Raw genomic sequence first — 21,388 nt, 5'->3', positions numbered from 1 at the left:
AGTCATAACAAACATGAGCTTCTTCCTTTCGACAGTGGAGGTAGCCCCCTCCGACAAAGGGGCTTTTCAAAAATTACGGATCTAAGCCTGGGACTGGCCTGCGATCCTCACCGTCTGCAGAATCCTAGGTCCGGCCCGGTCATCGCCTAGAAAACAACACCACGGAGGAAGTCTTTCATCAAGCTACTATTCTCATCGACGGTGCACTAAACTGGTGCTTTGTTTTGTCTTCATTTTATTATATCGTTAAATAGCCTACACACGACTGTTTCTTCCATTTTGGAGCATTATTATAATAGATTCTCATGGTAGATCTGTTTTAAACTGCAGAAGCTGCAGTAAACTATCACGCGCAGTGCACGATGGGTAATGGCATGGAGTTGATATCCTTCTAGACTGGACAGACTTGGTGGAAGTTTTTTTTAGCATCTACATTGTGACAGAGATTATACAAACACAATAATACCATGCTTAGACGAATATCATGTAAAGGATAGGGCAGTAAACAACGCAATACGTATATAAATGATTTACGCATGCGCAGTGGAGTGGAGAGGAGACGTTCCCTTTTCCACTTCCGTCTTCGCGAGAAGAAACTTCTTTGCCTGGGAGTGATTCACACATGAGCAGAGCAGCAGCGCCCTCCTCTGGATAAGGTCGTCCTTGCAGCTTATGGTACAGTATCTCCTCATCATGTTATTAAAATACAAGCGCAAACATTTTAGACCACTTCCCTCCTCGCCCCCCCCCCCCCCCATCCCACCAGACCAGGGCTACTCAAGTTGCCACTTTTGCAATCAAAGCAATAATCAGAGTGACAATGCAAACACAGGGGCGTTCAATACAAATCCAGTGTATTGGAGGTACAATGAAAAGCCCTCACAAAAGAAAAATGTCCCTTACAGGCAAGTCCAAATAATCAACCAACCTAGATGTTATTCACCAAACATGTACCTGTGGTGCCAAGCCCTACTGAGTATGGATGGACAGATGAGGATGGCAAGCTAGCCATTTACCGGATGCACTCCCCACCCGCACCAGATGTGTGCTCTTGGAACTGCTAACATGCAAAATGCCAAGCTGCACCTGCCTGTCCAATGGACTCACATGCACAGACATGTGCAGGTTACAGACCTGCACTAAGCAGGAAGTGCAGGATGTGGAGGTGGCGTGGTGTGGTGAGGTGAATTCAGGTGATGCTGTGGCCCTCGTGCGTGCACATGTTGCAAGAACGTCTTGTTTTTGTGGTAGCAGGGAACGGGGTGGGGTGGTGGTGGTGGTGGTGTTGGTGTTGGTGGGTGCGGGGGGTGGGTAGGTATCTCTGCACGCGATCCTTTGTCTCATAATCCACCTAGACACGTCTCTCTCCTCTTTCTCGGTCTCATTTGCATCAGTCTGTCTTTCTATCTTTGTCTCTATCTGTCTGTCATCTCTGTCTTTCTATTATCTCTGCGTGTATGTCTGTCTGTCTCTGTATCTCCCTTCTCTCAATTCACTTCAATTCAAAGGGGGGATTTATTGTAAATTGCTATTTAAATGTATGTTCTGTATGTGTTCGGTATGTCTGTGTACTGTACAGGGATCGGTAGAATGCAGTTTTGATAATTAGTGGGTATTGTCCTAATTCATTTTCTGTAAGGAATATATAGTCACCAACAATAAACAATCATAACAATCACAATGCTGTGACCTCTGACCCTTGACCTCCTTAAGTTCAAGTTCATTTATTTCGACAGCCCTTCATCACAGCCTGTCTCAAAGGACTTTACAGTGAATGAGCCTAACTAGACGAACACTCCGCCCATTTTCAACCAGCTTTGTATCATTAGAACATCAGTAGTATATCAGAAAACTGTAAACTGTTTTGAAGTATGTCATTTAATTTGACAGTTATTGAGTGTTAAAGTGTGGACCAGTGACATCACTGGTCCACACTAACTCAAATTAATAACTCATTAACTCAAATCAACTCTCAATAACTGTCAAACTAGATGAATGATGAATAGTTTGACAGTTATTGAGAGTTGATTTGAGTTAATGAGTTATTAATTTGAGTTAGTGTGGACCAGTGATGTCACTGGTCCACTTTTGGACTTCAAAACCGTTTACAGTTTTCTGATATACTACTGATGTTCTAATAATACAAAGCTGGTTGAAAATGGGCGGAGCGTTCCTTTAACTGATCAAGGGGAAATTATGGCCGACCCCTCCCACCCAGGTCAGAAAGGCTTTGAGGCCCTCCCCCTTGGCAGAAGACTGAGGTCAGGGGGTACCAGCACCTCTCCACACAGGGACAGTTTCCCCCCCCAACTGCCATCCGCCTCTTCAATGACACCTGGAAGCCCCCACAGATAAGGACTTTACCCCCCCCCCCCTGTTCCCCCTGAGCACAACCAGCTTAGCGACGGCTGAGGTCCTCCCACAGACAATATTCTATCCCTCCCCTCCCTGCCCCCATCATATGTCACTTTAAAATTTAAAGTTTAAATTACTTCATATTTTGCACTTTATAATTTGTGATTCTTTTTCTTCATTGCTTTGTCTTCTATGATTGATGTGACCGCTGTGCTGCATACTTGCACTAAGTCAAACGTTTGTAATCCGATTACTTACTGTGACTATTAAAGTGAATCTATCTTGAACAATCAGCCCTCGAACAGGTTTTTAAAGTGGGAGGCGGGTCCAAAAACAGATGATAGCAAAACAACAGCCTACTTCCACATAGCCTCACCTGTGGCTGCCAGGCACCACCAGCCTACTGTATATCCTCAGTGCGTACCAGATAAAAACAAAAACGTTTCAAGTTTCATTCATTAAAATTTGACTAGGGTACAACGGTATAAAAACACAGTGATCCTGAAATGCATCCAAACTTTACAGTGATCAATCGTCATAGAAAAAAAGCTATGAATTTAGCACCATAAACCCTGAAATAAATGGGAAATTTAAATAAGCTAAATAAGATAAAGTCATTTATAAAACAGTTTAAGAGCACCAGGAAGGAAAGAGAGTTAATTTGGTTCTGCTTGTGGGCACAACGTACCTCTATGCCGACAGAGAGAGGGGGAAAAAACATGGAAGAAATCTTGGGCAATGGCTCTGTGTATATACTGTAGGTACACATGGCTGCACTTGTTGCAAATATGTAGCTGTTTTGGTAGTGCCAGAGGGGGGTGGGGTTTGGGCGTAGGCATCTCTCACATGTGCCCCAGCATGCACACCTCTCCCTCATTCTTGCTCTGTGTGTGTGTGTGTGTGTGTGTGTGTGTGTGTGTGTGTGTGTGTGTGTGTGTGTGTGTGTGTGTGTGTGTGTGTGTGTGTGTGTGTGGCGTGCGTGCGTGCGTGCTTTGTTCTGTCTGTTGCAGTCTTGGGGGTCGTTACTCAAAAAAGTAATATACATTACACATTACTTAAAAAATAAGTAATGCCTTACTTTACCTAATTACTCTGTGGAAAAAGTAATTCACTCGTTACATTACTTTTGCATTACTCTCCGCAACATCATATCGCCTGAGATGTGAGGTAATGAGCATATCCACCACCCCTCAAAGGTTGTAGAACACACTGCCATTTCCCCCATCTGCCTTGAACTCCTATGAAAGTTGGTGCCACAATGGATCGGCCGGAGGGACGACTGCCTCTGATTGGCCTGAACCAACAACCATTACTAAACCTAACCAATCACTCCTCCCCGTCCCACCAGCCCATCCATTCTAGCAATTAGCAGCTTTTACAGTCAGCTATTGTTGTGTTGAGCAATCGACAAGGCTCCAAGTCGAGGATGATGTTAGAGCATGTTTCAACTCCATCATGATCATCATGATCAAAAAATAACAACGCAATCGATCCCCCCCCCCCCCCCCCGTCTATAAAAGGAGGTCCAACATCCTGAATTTGGGCATTCCAGATCATTCACATGAAGCTGATTCACCTGAGCCACAAGGTAAGATTTGTCTCTACCTCTAGGAATTAAATTCCATTATTAATTGGATCTACAGTCTATTTATAGTGTGATTCTTCAAGTTTGTTTCCATTTAAGTCTACAGAGCTCTCCCTGAGCCAGTCCTCTGTTGCTGTTTTCAATTATATATATATACAGTACACACACACACACACACACACACACACACACACACACACACACACACACACACACACACACACACACACACACACACACACATAGATTATTTCCCAGCTCTATTTTTAACATGCACAAGCTATTAACATTTCACAATGAAATGGCCATCTCAATAAAGTTTTTTTTTGTTTTTGCCAGAAGAGTTCCTCTGATCTTTCTTTTTTGAACTTTTGTGATCCTCACCAAAGAGCACCTTTATCACACCTGTTGTGTTGTGGACTTCCGAGCACTCTGGACCTTTTCTCTCCACTGTCTAGAATTAATTAATTCATTGCACAGATTGCATCACTATAGTTACTTGGCACCTCAGTATTACTAAAGCCTGATCAATTATGCAGCCAATGTGATCCAAATGCCATGAGCGTAATGCTAGAGTGAGTTCACACTAGTCATGTTACGACTCTTGTAAACAATATTATCTGCATTGCAATTCTGACTTTTTAAATCTCAGATGGAGAAGCTCTTACTTCTGATGGTGATGTTGGCAACATGTTATGCAGCACCTCAAGGTTAGTCAACCATTGTTGTTCAATTCTGTTTACCCAATATATTGACACTACTATTGTGAGTGATTTGGTGCATTTTGTGTGTGTGCAAACAAATAACTACAAATAAGTCAAAGACAAAACAGACTAATAACAACAAACAAAATTAAAGACCTACAATAGCAGTGACAGGGTCTTGTGGTTGGGCAGACATGCAGACATTTGGGGAGAGATTCTTGTTACAAAGGTGTGAGAGGTAAGCGGATATGTTGTGTTTCTGTGAGGCCATTTACACCTGGCGTTAACATGCGTTTTCTGCCATCAGATTGCAATCAGATTGTGCTTGACCACTTGAAATGCCAGGTGTAAACGCCCCCAAGACACATTGAGGATGGATTGCAATCTGATCGGCCAAACCACCTCCGGAGGTGGTCAGGAATGCATTGTGTACACATTGAACACAAGTGTAAATGCAATGTGTCCTCTCAATCTGCATACAGTTTCTGTATGCAGATTGAGAGCACAACCATTTTGGGTGTTAATAAGTTATCTGGATGTTATCTGGATAAGGAAAAACGCATGTTAGTGCCAGGTGTAAATGGAATCAGGCTAATGTGGTCAAGCACAATCTGATGGAAGACAACGCATGTTAATGCCAGGTGTAAATGGCCACTGTTATGCATGTTCACCTTTCTGAATATGCAAATATTCACACTACCACGTCGGTCGTGTGTCTGGATAAGTAAGTGGGGGGAAGCAGGGGGGGGGGGGTTGCTTAGTTGGGAGGGAGGTTGGGTGGGAGTGAGGGAGGCAGGGGGGAAGCGGGGGCAGATAGCGGGGGGAGAGATTGCGAAGCACAAGCAGTGGAGTATGCGATACAAAGGCGGACAGAGGTCAGGGGACCAGTATTCAGGGGCGTAGTGGAGGGTAAACGCAGGTAAACACCCCTTTTAAATCAGGCAGAGAGTTTACTCACCTATTTTCAGATCACCTATCAATCAACGAGGGGAAACCAGGTAAACTACTCACCTTGGATAGTTTACCCACCTCTCTGTTTAGTGTTTACCACTACACCCCTGCCAGTATTCATGCGTACACCCATCCGAGGCAACCCCCAGACCCTTGGGAGGGAGTCTGCACTTTTTTCTCTTTCATTCAAACACAGAATGTGTGTGTGTGTGTGTGTGTGTGTGTGTGTGTGTGTGTGTGTGTGTAGTTGTAAACCTTTCCTTGCTCTCTCTCCTGTCACTTGAACTCTGACTGGCCTGCGTTTGTTGGTTTGGTTTTCTCCCCTGTGCAGATCTCTCAGGCAAAGTGTTCGTCTTTCCTAGAGAGACCAACACAGATCATGTCAAACTCCTGACATCCTCAACATCATTCAGCTCTGTGACAGTCTGCCTCAGGTAAATGTGATATGATCAGTGAAGAATTTAAGGTCATACATTTCATAATGTTTCCCATCTCTAACTGTTGGCCCATCTGTGTAGATTCGTCACAGATCTCAGCAGAGCCTATTCACTCTTCTCTATGGCTACTCCATCCCAAAACAGTGCCTTGTTGATTTATATTCCTGCAAGCTGCTCCGATGTGCTTATTTTTGTTCGGGGCAGCTATACATACTTCTATGCAGTGTCCTTGGAACGGAACACCTGGCACTCCATGTGTGTCACCTGGAACGCCAACACGTGGGTGGCTCAGGTGTGGGTGGACGACAAACCAACCATCAAAAGATGGATCCAGTCTGGACATGCCATCACCGGGGCTCTCATCACCATCCTTGGACAAGATCAGGACTCTTACGGCGGGGGTTTTCAGGCCTCCGATTGTTTCGTTGGCATGATCTCTGATGTCCACATGTGGGACAATGTGCTCTCGCCCAACGACATCAACTCATACATGATTGATGGGTCCTTCACTCCAGGCAATATCTTCAACTGGGGAGAGCTGGAGTTTGTGATCACAGGGGAAGTCCTGGTGGAAGAGAAGCAGGAAATAGCCTAGTCAATTAGTCAGCGGTGGTCTCCCTGGTTACAGCATGCATGTTAGTAGCCTAGATGTTGTGCACTCAGTCATATCTTTCTCTTTCTCTTTATTGTTTATTGGACAGTGACAATGCACAATAAATATATTGCACCAGAAATAGCTATTTGCTCATTTGCATCTGTTGTCCCTGCCTGGGCAGGAGAAGATGGCGTCACAATAAACACAAACACAAACATACTTAAAAAACTGCACTCCCAACAACAGAAACACATCAACAGACCATGTGCACAACAACACTATAAAGATACACATAACAGAATAACAGTAGAATTACACATATCCGTATATCAATACATTTGTCAAGTTAATCAAAATCATTTAGAATTTCCCTACATTCAAACTAAAGGAGAGATAATGTTCTCGGTAGACGAGAAAAGACTTAATGGCTACAGGACTGTCCTTCCCTCAGCCACTTATTAGGCCAATTAGGATTTAAAGCCTATATAGGTACTGCACCTTGACTGTCAAAGCAGTCTGGCTGAATTTTGTGGCTCAAAATTAGACACAACACTCCCCTCTAGTGGAGGCTCTTGTAGTTCTAGTACAGGGGTGGGCAATGTTTTTTCTCTCTCCAGAGGGCCATACTGACTTAGACAAAGTAAGCCAAGGGCTACACATTGGAGATCATACGTGCCACCCTATTTTTAACCCTCTCTCCTGCTGGGATTGGTAATTTCTCGTTAATCTCCCGATTTAATAGTGATACAAATCAAATGGCTGTAGCAGATGAGACTTACTAACATAATTCTGCCTTTTATTGAGTTTGTCAGGTTTGTTGTTGTTGTTGTTGTTGTTGTTGTTGTTTTTTTGAGGACGTTGGGGGCCGGATTGAGATGGTCCAGGGTCCGGGCCCGACCCCTGGACCACCGTTCTAGTACCAGGGCTGCGATTAACCACAACTTGATTAAATGGTGGTGGCGCAAGGTCATGGAGGATCCTGTAGCCTATAATAGACAGAGATTAGCCATGGACAGAAAGTTTGTAAATGTCAGAAAATTTTACTTCTTGATAATGCTGCAATGGTGGTGGGTGTTAGTTTTTTTTTTATCCAGTACCTTTATTGTTTGTTTGAATAGTTTGTGGAGTGGCTGCATGGCTGTTTTATTAGGCTGAGACCAAGTTGTGGCACAGTCGGATAAATGAGATAAGATCACACAATGCATATACAATTTTCGCTGCATCTGTACTCAGCTGACTTTGAATGAATCTAAATTGATGAAGGTTACGTCTGACAGTCCCTGCAGTTTTTCTAATGTGTTTTTTTGTTTGAAGGTGAGGTTGCTATCAATGACAACACCCAGATATTTTAACTCAGGGACAACCTCCACCCTCTGTCCTTTCACATACAGTAGATTTCAGGTGGGGGAGTGTCATTACGTCTTATAGAAAAATATATATTAACAGTCTTAGATACATTCAAAGTCAGACAGGAATAATTAAGCCAAGTAGTGAGTTTTTCCATGGCAACTGTCTGTGAGCAGTGATGCAGCTTTTTGTTTAAAGTCTGCATGTACATATATGACCGGTATCATCAGCCTACATCTGCACCTTAACATCTGTATCATCAGCCTACATCTGCACCTTAACATCTGTGCAGTTGCTAGGTAGGTCATTTATGTAGACGCAGAGGGAAAACGAGGGAACCTAAAATCGAACCCCCATAGAGCACTCTAGAAGTAAGGATGACTGACCATTAATTCTAGTAGTGTTGTCTATGATTGAAATAAGATGCCATGTTGCCACTATGTTATTCAATAACTAAAATAAATTGATTGTCAAAACTCCATGTTGTTGTGTTTTATATCACATTATTCAATTCAATTCAATTCAATTCAATTCTTTATTTCAGACCCAGGGAGATCCATATCACAGTAAAAAAAACTGTAAAAAACAACACAGTACAAAATAAGAAAATAACAACAAAGGGGAAACATGTAAGGCCTTCCACAATGTTCAATGCTTAATAAACAGACATGTTCGCCAATGGTTCCACAGTCTGGAAAAGAATCTGACAGAACTTCGTACAGGGTTAGTCAGGACAGCGATGAGGTCATTTTCTGACACAGATGCCCTACACATAAATGTATACATCAGATTCTGCAGGACAGCAGAGCAGGTAGGTACGCCGATACTAACAAACATATCACTCGTGCTAGAGCTTCTTGAAGCTCTCAACAGCAGCCTCATGCTGTCATTATAAGCCACTGTGAGCTTTCTGATGCTGCCTTGTTTAAATTGTATATTATATCAAAATCAGCACCATACTGTGAACATATTCTCAGAAGCTGTTGGAGACCAGCATTATATGGGCTAAGGATGACCAGGGCCCGTATTTATCAAGCTTCCTAGAATTACTCCTAAGAACACTGCTAAGAGTACACTTATGAGCAAAAAAATTCCCAGCCAAAAGCTGCACTTAAAAGTCAGTTATTATGCATCTCACTCCCTCTTTCAGCGAGGTGTAGGACTAAATCCTAAGTGTCAATCTCAGAGCTGATTTACGACAGGTGTGTGTGTGTGTGTGTGTGTGTGCCGTAAAGGGAAATGTTGATGACGCAATTCCAAGTACGCAGGAATGGCCAATCGCTGAATGGAATCCCTTATGCACGAATATCCTAAATAGAGATGATTCAACAGTGAAATGCACAATGGGAGTGTAGCATATATTCACCAATAATTTCAGAAGAAATAATCAACAAAATAATACAAGATAGCCTACATTGAAAATGACTCAAGAATAGGCTAAATGTTTCCTAATCCACCCAATTTACCTAATCCCACAACTGACTCGAAACTGGTGTGCTGTCAATTGACTACCCTATATAGCCAGGTTATATAGGCTGTATGATGAGCAAACATGGAATCCAAAAGAAAGCCGAATTGGAGGGAGGATGACACGCTGTGCTTAGTGGAGAAGATTCGCGCACGTCTCTGTCTCCTGAATGCCATGATGTCAACATTGCCCTGCTGGCAACTCCTAACCACTTAGGACACCTCCTGAGGACTCCTAAATAGCTGGGGGAGTAGGAGTGTTTCCTAGTCTTAAGAAGGTTGATAAAAAGCTTTTATTCTGAAGTGTGAGAGTAGGACTAAATTTCACAAATTCTCAGCACTTAGGACTAAAATGGCACTCTGAGACGCTTGATAAATACGGGCCCTGGGCCCTGGTTAGGAGTTGCCAGCAGGGCAATGTTGACCAGTGGGGTAGTCTACCTTTTTTCAGAGGGTATACTGACTCTGACTGACATTTCCCACGGATATTGTCGCGTTTTTCTTTCATGGCTTGACAGAAAAAGTATGCCTTCACGCGCCTAGTTGGCTTGAAAATAGAACTCACGTAAAAATCGGCGCAGCTCAGGCGAGGCGTGGGTACACGGAAGGTTCACGTTGAGGCGCCCTGTGTACACAGCCTCATTGACTAAAAAGGACGCCTATTTAAAAGCGTGGGTAAAGGCAAGGCTTGGGTGCTGTGTGTGAACGTAGGGTAACACACAGAGCGCACAGGGTGAATTTTATGAATGGAAATTGAAAACGATACATATCATAGCGCATTTCCCAGTGCGCATATGCAAATCTGAGTCATTTCGCAGTGTGTATACGGCGTATACCTGCGTATCACGTAGACGACACCACTGATGTTGACATCATGGCATTCAGGAGACAGAGACGTGCGCGAATCTTCTCCACTAAGCACAGCGTGTCATCCTCCCTCCAATTCGGCTTTCTTTTGGATTCCATGTTTGCTCATCATACAGCCTATAGAACCTGGCTATATAGGGTAGTCAATTGACAGCACACCAGTTTCGAGTCAGTTGTGGGATTAGGTAAATTGGGTGGATTAGGAAAGATTTAGCCTATTCTTGAGTGATTTTCAATGTAGGCTATCTTGTATTATTTTGTTGATAATTTCTTCTGAAATTATTGGTGAATATATGCTACACTCCCATTGTGCATTTCACTGTTGAATCATCTCTATTTAGGATATTTCGTGCATAAGGGATTTCATTCAGCGATTGGCCATTCCTGTGTACTTGGAATTGCGTCATCAACATTTCCCTTTACGGCGCACACACACACACACACACACACACACACACACACACACACACACACACACACACACACACACACACACCTGTCGTAAATCAGCTCTGAGATTGACACTTAGGATTCAGTCCTACACCTCGCTGAAAGAGGGAGTGAGATGCATAATAACTGACTTTTAAGTGCAGCTTTTAGCTGGGAATTTTTTTGCTCATAAGTGTACTCTTAGCAGTGTTCTTAGGAGTAATTCTAGGAAGCTTGATAAATACGGGCCCAGGTCATCTGCATACATAAGGTGATTGATTAACGAGTCACCAACCCTATATGTTATGTTTTATATTACATGTACATCAAACTCCAGTCCATCTGCCCCTGCATATTATAATATGGTTTATGATGATGGTTTATGATGATATGATGGAGGAAGTACATTGTATGCTATTTAAAAACTCGCAAAAAATTAGGTAATACACACTCTAAGGAGATATTAAATTGGTTTGATTGGGGTGATTTTGAAAATATAATATTTTTTTTAGAGTGACATTATATCAACAATATCATAAAGGGACAATACAAGATCAATTCTGAACTGTGAATCGTGCAAAGCTACTCTATAGCCCCAGAATAAACTAATAATACAATATAGAGCTGGAAATTAGCATGATGGGTCACATAAGATGTGCCAATTAACCCAGGAAGAAGCATCAAGTTGAGCTATTTTGTTATGTAATTATGAATTATACAGAGGTGGAAATGATGAATTATGATAATACCCTGTAAGTACAGATTTGGTACATGTACTTACAGGGTAAATTCACTACTTGTACCCCGTACTTCCCCTGTAAGTACAGGTGTGGTACCCGGGCTGTACTTCCATAGATTTTTCAAAATGAGTTTTTTCATCAAGCTCTGAAAAGTAAGTGATGTCTTTTTCTTCTTTATAGGTTCCTTGGTTTTTTGTCAGCTTTCAGACAAAATGATATATTTTACAACACTTCCACCCAGTGGATATAATCTGTATATGCCTGTTAAAGGTCTAAGTGGACGGAGCAGGGGAGATTTCACAGTTTGATTTTGACTAAGCATTTGATCTGTCACTAACGATCAGTGGCAGATTAAAATGCTGTTTAGTGACTATCCAGCTAATCTAGACTGAATTGATAACTGTCTATGACTTAAGGTTTTTCTCTGGAGAGAGAATCCATTCTAACACTAACAGCTTTGCAACACGTTATGCCTTCATGTCATGAACATAACGTGTTCAGTGATGCAACATCTTCAGCAGAACACAAACAGTTTTAGATGGAAACAAATCTGAATAGTAGGCTATCAAATATTCAGGATTGTCAGAACGATGAGTAGGTTTTCGGGAAATCAAACACTTATCCTAAAGCAGTTACAGAGGTCAAATGTCAACAATATTGACAGTCAAACTGAAAGTTACTGGAATTGACAGTTCTATTAATTGATTGTCATCACTATCTAGTAAATAATTATTTAATATTCATATGTGTTTACTTGTTGTTTCTGTATATAAGTGCTCTTTTCTACACAGCTTTGCAGAACCTACAGACACTGAAATATTCACTCAAGATAGAGCCCAAGGTCTCTCCTTGCAATTGTGCTTCCCCATTATACAGCTCAAACGTTGTATTGATTTACATTATTCTTATGACCCCTTAGTCAAAACACAATTGATATTTCAGTCTTATACATGCATTATCTATGCAATAAGGGTGTTAAAATCTTGTCCCTGAAAGGAGCATCAGATGAGAGAGAGCGAGCTGCTGTGTTGCTTATCTTGTTCTTTCAGTATTGGTCCTCAGGAATTGTTAAATATCCTCCGTGGCTGCCTGGTCGTGTGTGTTTGAGTTGGAAACCTTACTGGATGAGTCGATGTGTGTTTCCTGGAGGTTGTTTTGAATCACCGATCAGGGCAAGGAAAGTCACCTGAACAGGACAGGGAGAAAGAAACAGACAGACAGCACAGAGAAACCAGCACAAACACAAAGGGAACTAGATGTGCATATCCACTTCTTTTTACTGTCAATGCTACCAGAATAATTAATTTAATGATGTAGGAGCCAAACTTGATCTGGTATTATTTCCTGTGATTATTATGTGTAATGCCGTGTATGTCCTTGGGGTGTCGCTGTACCATATTACCTGGGCTCAGGTAATCTATATAGGTACCGGCTTCACTATGGTTCACCAGGTGTCTCTAAGTAGAACAGATTTTTATTTTCTCATGTACGTATGTAATCATTGTAATACAACATGACGTTTCTCACAATGTCAGCTACCTACAACTTCGTATTTGTTAATCATACACATTTTGGGTGATACCCACTACCCTTGAGCAATTGAAGTGCTTGCCATAGTTTGTTATCCCGCGTAGCGCGCAAGATGCCTAGTGGATTATAATTTCAATTTGAATGGTGAAATTAGATCCTACTTGATATCTTTGAGTTTTGCTATGAGTTTATTGTTTATTGTGGATCCCCATTAGTCTACACCAAGGTGAGACTAGTCTTCCATGTTGTACCATGTTCATGAGAATCACCCACCTGTGGCATTCTCAATCCTCCATCCATAGGACATGGATGAAAGGCCAGGGGTCTCTGATTTCCACATGTGGATATTGATGTGTCCAACTGCTGCTATGATGTTACAGCTATCAGAGGTACTGGTTTGGCTCTCTGGTGTAACTCCAGCTATAATGCCCATACCATGTAATGTGTTGTGGCCATCAATGGTTCTGATGTTATGGTCAACATTATCAGCAATGTACTGAATGAAGTGGCCTTGAACATTGCCAGGGAGGTATGTTCCTTGAGAAGCAGCTGCACTTGACTCAACTTTTTCACCTCCTGATATGAGGAACAGAATCCAAGGTTACCAAGTGTTTCCACCAAAAATCTAGATCCAAATTGGTGATGCATTTGTAGGCCCCTCCCCCCTTACCCATCCTCCCCGTCGGGGTACCTGGCTAAAGCCCCCAATGTCTACAGGACCTAGAAACGCCCCTGGTCTCTACGTTTATGGGAGAAGCTCATTGGCTAAATAAAACAGCAAGAAAGATTACACAGAAATATTACACCATTAATTTCCTCAGAGGGGGATTGTAAGTTGGGTATCAATAATATAACAATGGTTTGGAATTGTTAGGTATATTGTTTGTTGCTTATACATGTGTGTATACAGTCCATTCTGTACAGTAGAACATTCACAAGTTATAACTTCCACCTCCAGATTTTATATTTTGAAGATGTCACAGGTTCAATTGTTAATGATCTGATTTGGTTTTGCAGGTACGTGGTCATGTTCATATGTCCACATTATGGACAAATACATGATGAATGTGCTTTTAAGATCACACGTGGGGATAAGATGTCATAGCTATGCTTATATCATGTGATTCCCCACTGTACCTTAGTACTGCCTCTTTGTTATGTTCTATGTGTGCTCACGTTTAAATAATGTCAAATATACCACATGGGAACCAGGAGAAGCTCGCACACCGATAGAAAAAATGGAATGTCCACTCCAAAATATACCACATGAAAATAAACTCCTACAAATAAAATGATAAATTCTGCAATTTTTCAGCAAAGCGTCTCACCCTCGTGTCGGATTTCGAAATGCAGGATGGGCTGAAATTTGGCATGGAGGTCAATTGGAGATGTGTGTGTGTGAGTGTGAGTGTGTGTCACACTATGACAGTGTAATAAATAGTTAACAAGGTTCTAAGACCGGACTAGTTGGGAGCCACACTAAGCTAAAAACCAGATTTGACAAGAGTTGGAAAAAGGTAAAATACAAATTTATTAATTGTTAAGTGTCTTTGTTCCGCTGGGGGGCCAGGACTGGCAGCTGCACCACTCTAGTCCACGGGCTCTACAGGAGGATGACAGACAGATTAAGAACAAGTCCGAGGGGAGACGTTGGATAAAAACAAGCAGGTTAAAAGTGGGTCCATCACCCTAGGTCATATGTCAGGCTCTCCTGGGTTTGGGGCTTTCTATTGGTCCAGGGGGGGGGATCTACTCCGTCCAGTCTCAGTCCACTTGAGTGGGGAGAAATCCAAGCTCAGGCAGAACCGGTCCCTATTAGTCCATTCCTCCCATGCACTGTTGAGGCAGTAGGTGAGGGAGGGGGAGAGGTCACAAGCATATAAAATAGTTCACTTTCCTTTGTTGAGCTTGAATTGTTTGTCCGTTTGTTCAGGCCTGGTTTCCATGAAGGAGTGCGTTGTCTCAGTCCAGCAGCGTGCTTCGGGGTCCCGCAGCAGTCTGCCACTCAGCTCTGAAACACAGCTTTATATACACCACTTCAGACCAATCAAGAATGCCTTTCAGCTGGGCCACCACAATCCACCTTCACACTAATTAATGCTCTTCAGCTGTGCCACCACCCATGCATTCAGGTACACTGCAAAACTCATTGAAAACTCACGCTGACTGGTGCTGCTTCCCACTGTCCACTGTCCACTTCATGACATGTGTGTGTGTGTGTGTGAAGGAGAACAATAGCCCACAACCTTCGCTCACAAATAAAAGGAGGTCCAACATCCTGAATTTGGGCATTCCAGATCATTCACATGAAGCTGATACAACCAAGCCACAAGGTAAGATTTGTCTCTACAGTACTTCTAGGAATTAAATTTCATTATTAATTGGATTCATAGTGTGATTCTTCAAGTTTGTTTCCATTTAATCTCCATGAGCCAGATCACCTTTATCACACCTGTTGTGTTGTGGACTTCCGAGCACTCTGGACCTTTTCTCTCCACTGTCTAGAATTAATTAATTCATTGCACAGATTGCAACACTATAGTTACTTGGCACCTCAGTATTGCCAAAGCCTGATCAATTATGCAGCCAATGTGATCCAAATGCCATGAGCGTAATGCTAGAGTGAGTTCACACTAGTCATGTTACGACTCTTGTAAACAATATTATCTGCATTGCAATTCTGACTTTTTAAATCTCAGATGGAGAAGCTCTTACTTCTGATGGTGATGTTGGCAACATGTTACGCAGCACCTCAAGGTTAGTCAACCATTGTTGTTCAATTCTGTTTACCCAATATATTGACATACTATTGTGAGTGATTTGGTGCATTTTACACAATACCAGGACACTTACCAGGACACAATACCAGGACACTTATCACCATATCCAACATCTAAGACCATTTCTAGTCTCATATCACCATTATGCATCCAGTCCTACTTCAGCATTCAGTATGCCAGGGGTCCGTCCCCAATTACTTTTCACCAAGGGCCACTGTTATGGCCATTTTGCATTTTCCTAGATGTCCATTTCACTTGCCATAATACACAGGTAGGTTGGTTTGAGTGATCTTACGCAGACCCAATAAAGAAACAGATTTTCCAGACAGTGATATGTGGTTTAGTTGGGTGGTTTATTGTAGAGAGATTAGCATACCAGTTGGTTTCCAGTACAAGTTTCTAATGCTGTTCTTGTCTGTGGTCTGTCTGTCTGTCTGTCTGTCTGTCTGTCTGGTGAGAATTGTGTGAGCTCCACTTCACCTGTGCCTAATGATCTCTGTGATCCCGTGACCGCCACCAAGTGTCCAAAAAGTAATAGTGCAAGATATCTAAACTAAATAATATGACATGCCAACACCAAACTTAAATGGCTCCTACAGACACATTTTGCTGAGGGCCGAGGGCTGGCGCCGGCACGAAAGGACCAGATTTAGAGAAATAACTCATTTTAAATTAACAGTTGTGATGTCATTATTCAGTCTTAACCACCAATATTTGATCCTTTTCTCACTGGGTGGGTTAATTTAAGCATAAGTATTTAAGCATATTTAAGCATATTTAAGTGGCTCGGGATTCTCAAAGCCTGTGTTGAGGGTCAAACGAGAACAAAAATGCACTCTGAAGCTAAATAAATCCAAAACCAAACGAGTTAATTATTTACATTTTTACTTCAAACTTCCTCAATGTAGAACAGTCATTTCTTACACATGAGATTACTTTTAGCTTTTTAGTCATAAAGATTATTTAAAGATATTCCATATTCCAGACTGAAATGTTATAACAGAAGTGGAGTATTGGCCAGAATGACATGAACATTTGGACACTTATTCAGCGGGTATATTGCATGTTGCGTTCAGGTGCACTGTAAAAAAATACATAATTAAAAAATATATACCTCCGAGCCTCGGGCCCCCTAAGACGGCGGGCCCTGTGCATTAAACCGGGGCTGGACGTGGTAGTTTTATTTAAGTTTAAGGATAACTTGTTTTTCTTTATCAAACCAGAGTTTTAGTTTACTAATTTCTGTTGTTATGCAAATAGACGTGGTAGTGTGTCTGGATATGTATGTGGGGGGAAGCAGGGGGGGTTGCGTTGGGTGGTTGGGTGGGAATGAGGCAGGGGGGAAGCGGGGGCAGATAGCGGGGGGAGAGATTGCGAAGCACAAGCAGTGGAGTATGAGATGCAAAGGGGGGCAGAGGTCAGGGGACCAGTATTCAGGGGCGTAGTGGAGGGTAAACGCAGTTAGAACACGGCTCTCTCGAATACTCGATTCTGATTGGTCAATCAACAATATTCACCGGTCATTATTTCTCGACAACCGACCGCTGCTCTGCCACACCTGGATTAATCAGTTGATAAGAGCTTTTTGTCAGCAAACACTACTAATTAGGCCAACCAGTTGCAGCTGTGGTGTCTTGTGTGCCAATTACGAATGAAACCGCTTTGCCGTTGAAAACGCCATTAAAAAAATCTATTTGAATAATTATTTTTGTCAGATTATTGAATGATTTAGTTGTAGGCCGTGTTCTAATCGGGATAATGTATATTGAGGCGGTGATTACTGGGAAATAATGACCTTCAGGTGAATCATTAAGCCCTCCGCGTCGGGCTCAATCATCACCTGTCGGTCATTATTTATTATTATACCGCCCCAATATACATTATCCCTTACATATATCATTTTAAATCAACATTAGGATTATACTGTTGTGATGTCATTATTCAGTATATTCTCTTTCATGTCACCACCTGCTCAGCTCTCCTGTCAACATAATTGTAACTAACAAACACAAACTGTTTTAGCCAAATTCATATCAAAATGACACCTACAAACACAGGTACACAACCCAAGCCGTACACAACACACAAAGTCATCATCAATAAAAAAAAAAAAACATACAGAGGGACATTTATTTATTCCTGATAGGAACGATTGAAAAATAAAATAAAATATATTATGTTGTTTTTAACTTTACACCACCTCTTTTTGTTACTTATTGGGTCATGAAAATGAAACCATGCATATAGCCACCTGCATACCTGACTTCGGGAGCTTGGCAATTGGCATCATGCATGATTAGCCAGTAGCATCCCAACGTGTCACACAGGTAACATTACTTAAGAGACAGACTAGACACTTACTTTCTTGGTTGTTGCTAAAAAATCTGTCAGTGTCACTCACTGTCTGTCGTTCACTCGCTCACTGTCTCGCAGCTCGCTCACCTTCAATTATCTCACCAGGCAGACAGACAGTCATCACTCACCACCATGCTGCTGCTCTCTCGGAATCAAGTTACCGCGGACGTGGTGTCAGATGACTTCCTGCCTGACCTGCCTTTCGTTTCAAAATAAAAGCGATCCCGTGTTTTTCATGCTTTTCCATGCAGATTGTTTTATTTTTTTCTCTGAAATATTAGGGGAGGTCCGGACCTCCCCGTGCTCATAGCTAGTTACGGCCATGGCAAGGACCTCACGATATAATACGTATCACGATACATGGGTCGCGATACAATTGTATCACGATACATTGCGATACAAAACATATTGCGATATATATTCCAATACTCTACATAATTTACAAAAAAAAAAAAATAGAGCTAAAAATACAACACACTGTGTACCACCCAGGTAGTTTAATAATATGTACAACACTTTATATTGATAACTTAGTGGACAAATTGAGTCAAAACTACCGAGTGTTGAGTGTGTTACTGAACGCACTGAAATAAAAAGTATTCTTATTGTGTCACTGAACACACGGCTGTGCAAAAAAATCGATATCGGAAATATCGATAAAGTATTGATATCGCAGTATCGCAGAAAAAAGTATCGCAATATATTGCCGTATCGATTTTATTGCACAGCCCTACTACACCACTGCCAGTATTCATGCGGACACCCATCCGAGGCAACTCCTTGGGAGGGAGTCTGCACTTTTTTCTCTTTCATTCAAACACTGTGTGTGTGTGTGTGTGTGTGTGTCTTTCCTTGCTTGCTCTCCTGACACTTGAACTCTCACTGGCCTGCGTTTTGTTGGTTTGGTTTTCTCCCCTGTGCAGATCTCTCAGGCAAAATGTTCATCTTTCCTAGACAGACCGACACAGATCATGTCAAACTCCTGACATCCTCAACATCATTCATCTCTGTGACAGTCTGCCTCAGGTAAATGTGATATGATCAGTGAAGAATTGAAGGTCACACATGTATGATTTCATAATGTTTCTTATTAACCATCTCTAACCGTTGGCCCATCTGTTTAGATTCGTCACAGATCTCGGCAGCAGAGAATATTCACTTTTCTCTATGGCTACTCCATCCCACAGCAATGGTTTGTGGATTTCTAATAATCCTACTAACGAAGCCGTCTATATTCATGTTCGGGACAGCTCTGCACGGTTCGCCATGTCCTTGGAAAAAAACGCCTGGCACTCCATGTGTGTCACCTGGGCCTCTCACACGGGGGTGGCTCAGGTGTGGGTGGACGGCAAACCAACCATCATAAGATGGATCAGCTCTGGACAGGCCATCTCCGGGGCTCCCATCACCATTCTTGGACAAGAGCAGGACTCTTACGGCGGGGATTTTGACGCCTCCCAGTCTTTCATTGGCATGATCTCTGATGTCCACATGTGGGACAATGTGCTCTCGCCCAAGCAGATCAAGTCATACATGAATGATGGGATCTTCACTCCAGGCAATATCTTCAACTGGAGAGCGCTGGAGTTTCAGATCACAGGGGAAATCCTGTTGGAAGAGAGGCAGGAAATAGCCTAGTCAATTAGTCAGCGGTGGTCTCCCTGGTTACAGCATGCATGTTAGTATCCTAGATGTTGTGCACTCAGTCATATCTTTCTCTTTCTCTTTTATTTGACAGGGACAATGCACAATAAATATATTGCACCAGAAATAGCTATTTGCTCATTTGCATCTGACAAACACAAACATACTTAAAAAAAACTCCCAACAACAGAAACACATCAACAGACCAGTGCACAACAACACAACAAAGATACACATAACAGAATAACAGTAGAATTACAGTATATCAATATATTTGTCAAGTTAATCAAAATCATTTCGAATTCCCTGCATTAAAACTAAAGGAGAGAGAATGTTCTCAGTAGATAAGAGAAGACTTAATGGCTACAGGACTGTCCTTCCCTCAGCCTCTTTTTAACAGAGGATTTAAAGTCTTTATAGGTACTGCACCTTGACTGTCAAAGCAGTCTGGCTGAATGTTGTGGATTTGTAGGTGTTAGGTTTTTATCCAGTACCTTTATTGTTTTTTTGAATAGTTTGTGGAGTGGCTGCATGGCTGCATGGCTGTTTTATTAGCCTGAGACCAAGTTGTGGCACAGTAGGATAAATGAGATAAGATCACAGAATGCATATACAATTTTCACTGCATCTGTACTCAGCTGACTTCGAATGAATCTAAATTGATGAAGTCTGACAGTCCCTGCAGTTTTTCTAATGTGTTTTTTTTTGTTTGAAGGTGAGGTTGCTATCAATGACAACACCCAGATATTTTAACCCAGGGACAACCTCCACCCTCTGTCCTTTCACATACAGTAGATTTCAGGTGGGGGAGTGTCATTACGTCTTATAGAAAAATATATATTAACAGTCTTAGATACATTCAAAGTCAGAGAGGAATAATTAAGCCAAGTAGTCAGTTTTTCCATGGCAACTGTCTATGAGTAGTGATCGGTAGTGATGCAGCTTTTTGTTTAAAGTCTGCATGTACATATATGACCGGTATCATCAGCCTACATCTGCACCTTAACATCTGTGCAGCTGCGAGGTAGGTCATTTATGTAGACGCAGAGGGAAAATGAGGGGACCTAAAATCGAACCCCCATAGAGCACTCTAGAAGTAAGGATGAGTGACCATTCATTCTAGTACAGTGTTGTCTATGATTGAAATAAGATGCCATGTTGCCACTATGTTATTCAATAACTAAAATAAAATTGATTGTCAAAACTCCATGTTGTTGTGTTTTATATCACATTATTCAATTCAATTCAATTCTTTATTTCAGACCCAGGGAGATCCATATCACAGTAAAAAAAACAGTAAAAAACAGCACAGTACAAAATAAGAAAATAACAACAAAGGGGAAACATGTAAGGCCTTCCACAATGTTCAATGCTTAATAAACAGACATGTTCGCCAATGGTTCCACAGTCTGGAAAATAATCTGACAGAACTTCGTACAGGGTTAGTCAGGACAGCGATGAGGTCATTTTCTGACACAGATGCCCTACACATAAATGTATACATCAGAATCTGCAGGACAGCAGAGCAGGTACTGTAGGAACCCCGATACTAACAAACATATCACTCGTGCTAGAGCTTCTTGAAGCTCTCAACAGCAGCCT

At 42.0% G+C, this 21,388-nt stretch overlaps 1 protein-coding gene across 1 annotated transcript; it reads left to right on the top strand.

The window, feature by feature from the left end:
* Window positions 1-3,851: 3,851 nt before the first annotated feature.
* Window positions 3,852-19,780, top strand: LOC310771250 (uncharacterized protein; the record flags this gene model as incomplete). The annotated part of the gene is made up of 7 exons (XM_083663900.1): window positions 3,852-3,943; window positions 4,593-4,650; window positions 5,927-6,029; window positions 6,114-6,626; window positions 13,223-13,233; window positions 19,066-19,168; window positions 19,267-19,780. The coding sequence occupies exons 1-7, from the start codon at window positions 3,917-3,919 to the stop codon at window positions 19,778-19,780; spliced, it is 1,329 nt and encodes a 442-aa protein (XP_083520026.1). The 5' UTR covers window positions 3,852-3,916.
* Window positions 19,781-21,388: the final 1,608 nt, after the last annotated feature.

Source organism: Poromitra crassiceps, assembly GCF_964638095.1.
Source record: "Poromitra crassiceps genome assembly, contig: HAP1_SCAFFOLD_468, whole genome shotgun sequence".
NCBI classification, from domain to species: Eukaryota; Metazoa; Chordata; class Actinopteri; order Beryciformes; family Melamphaidae; genus Poromitra; species Poromitra crassiceps.
This window is presented reverse-complemented; position numbering and strand designations above follow the sequence as displayed.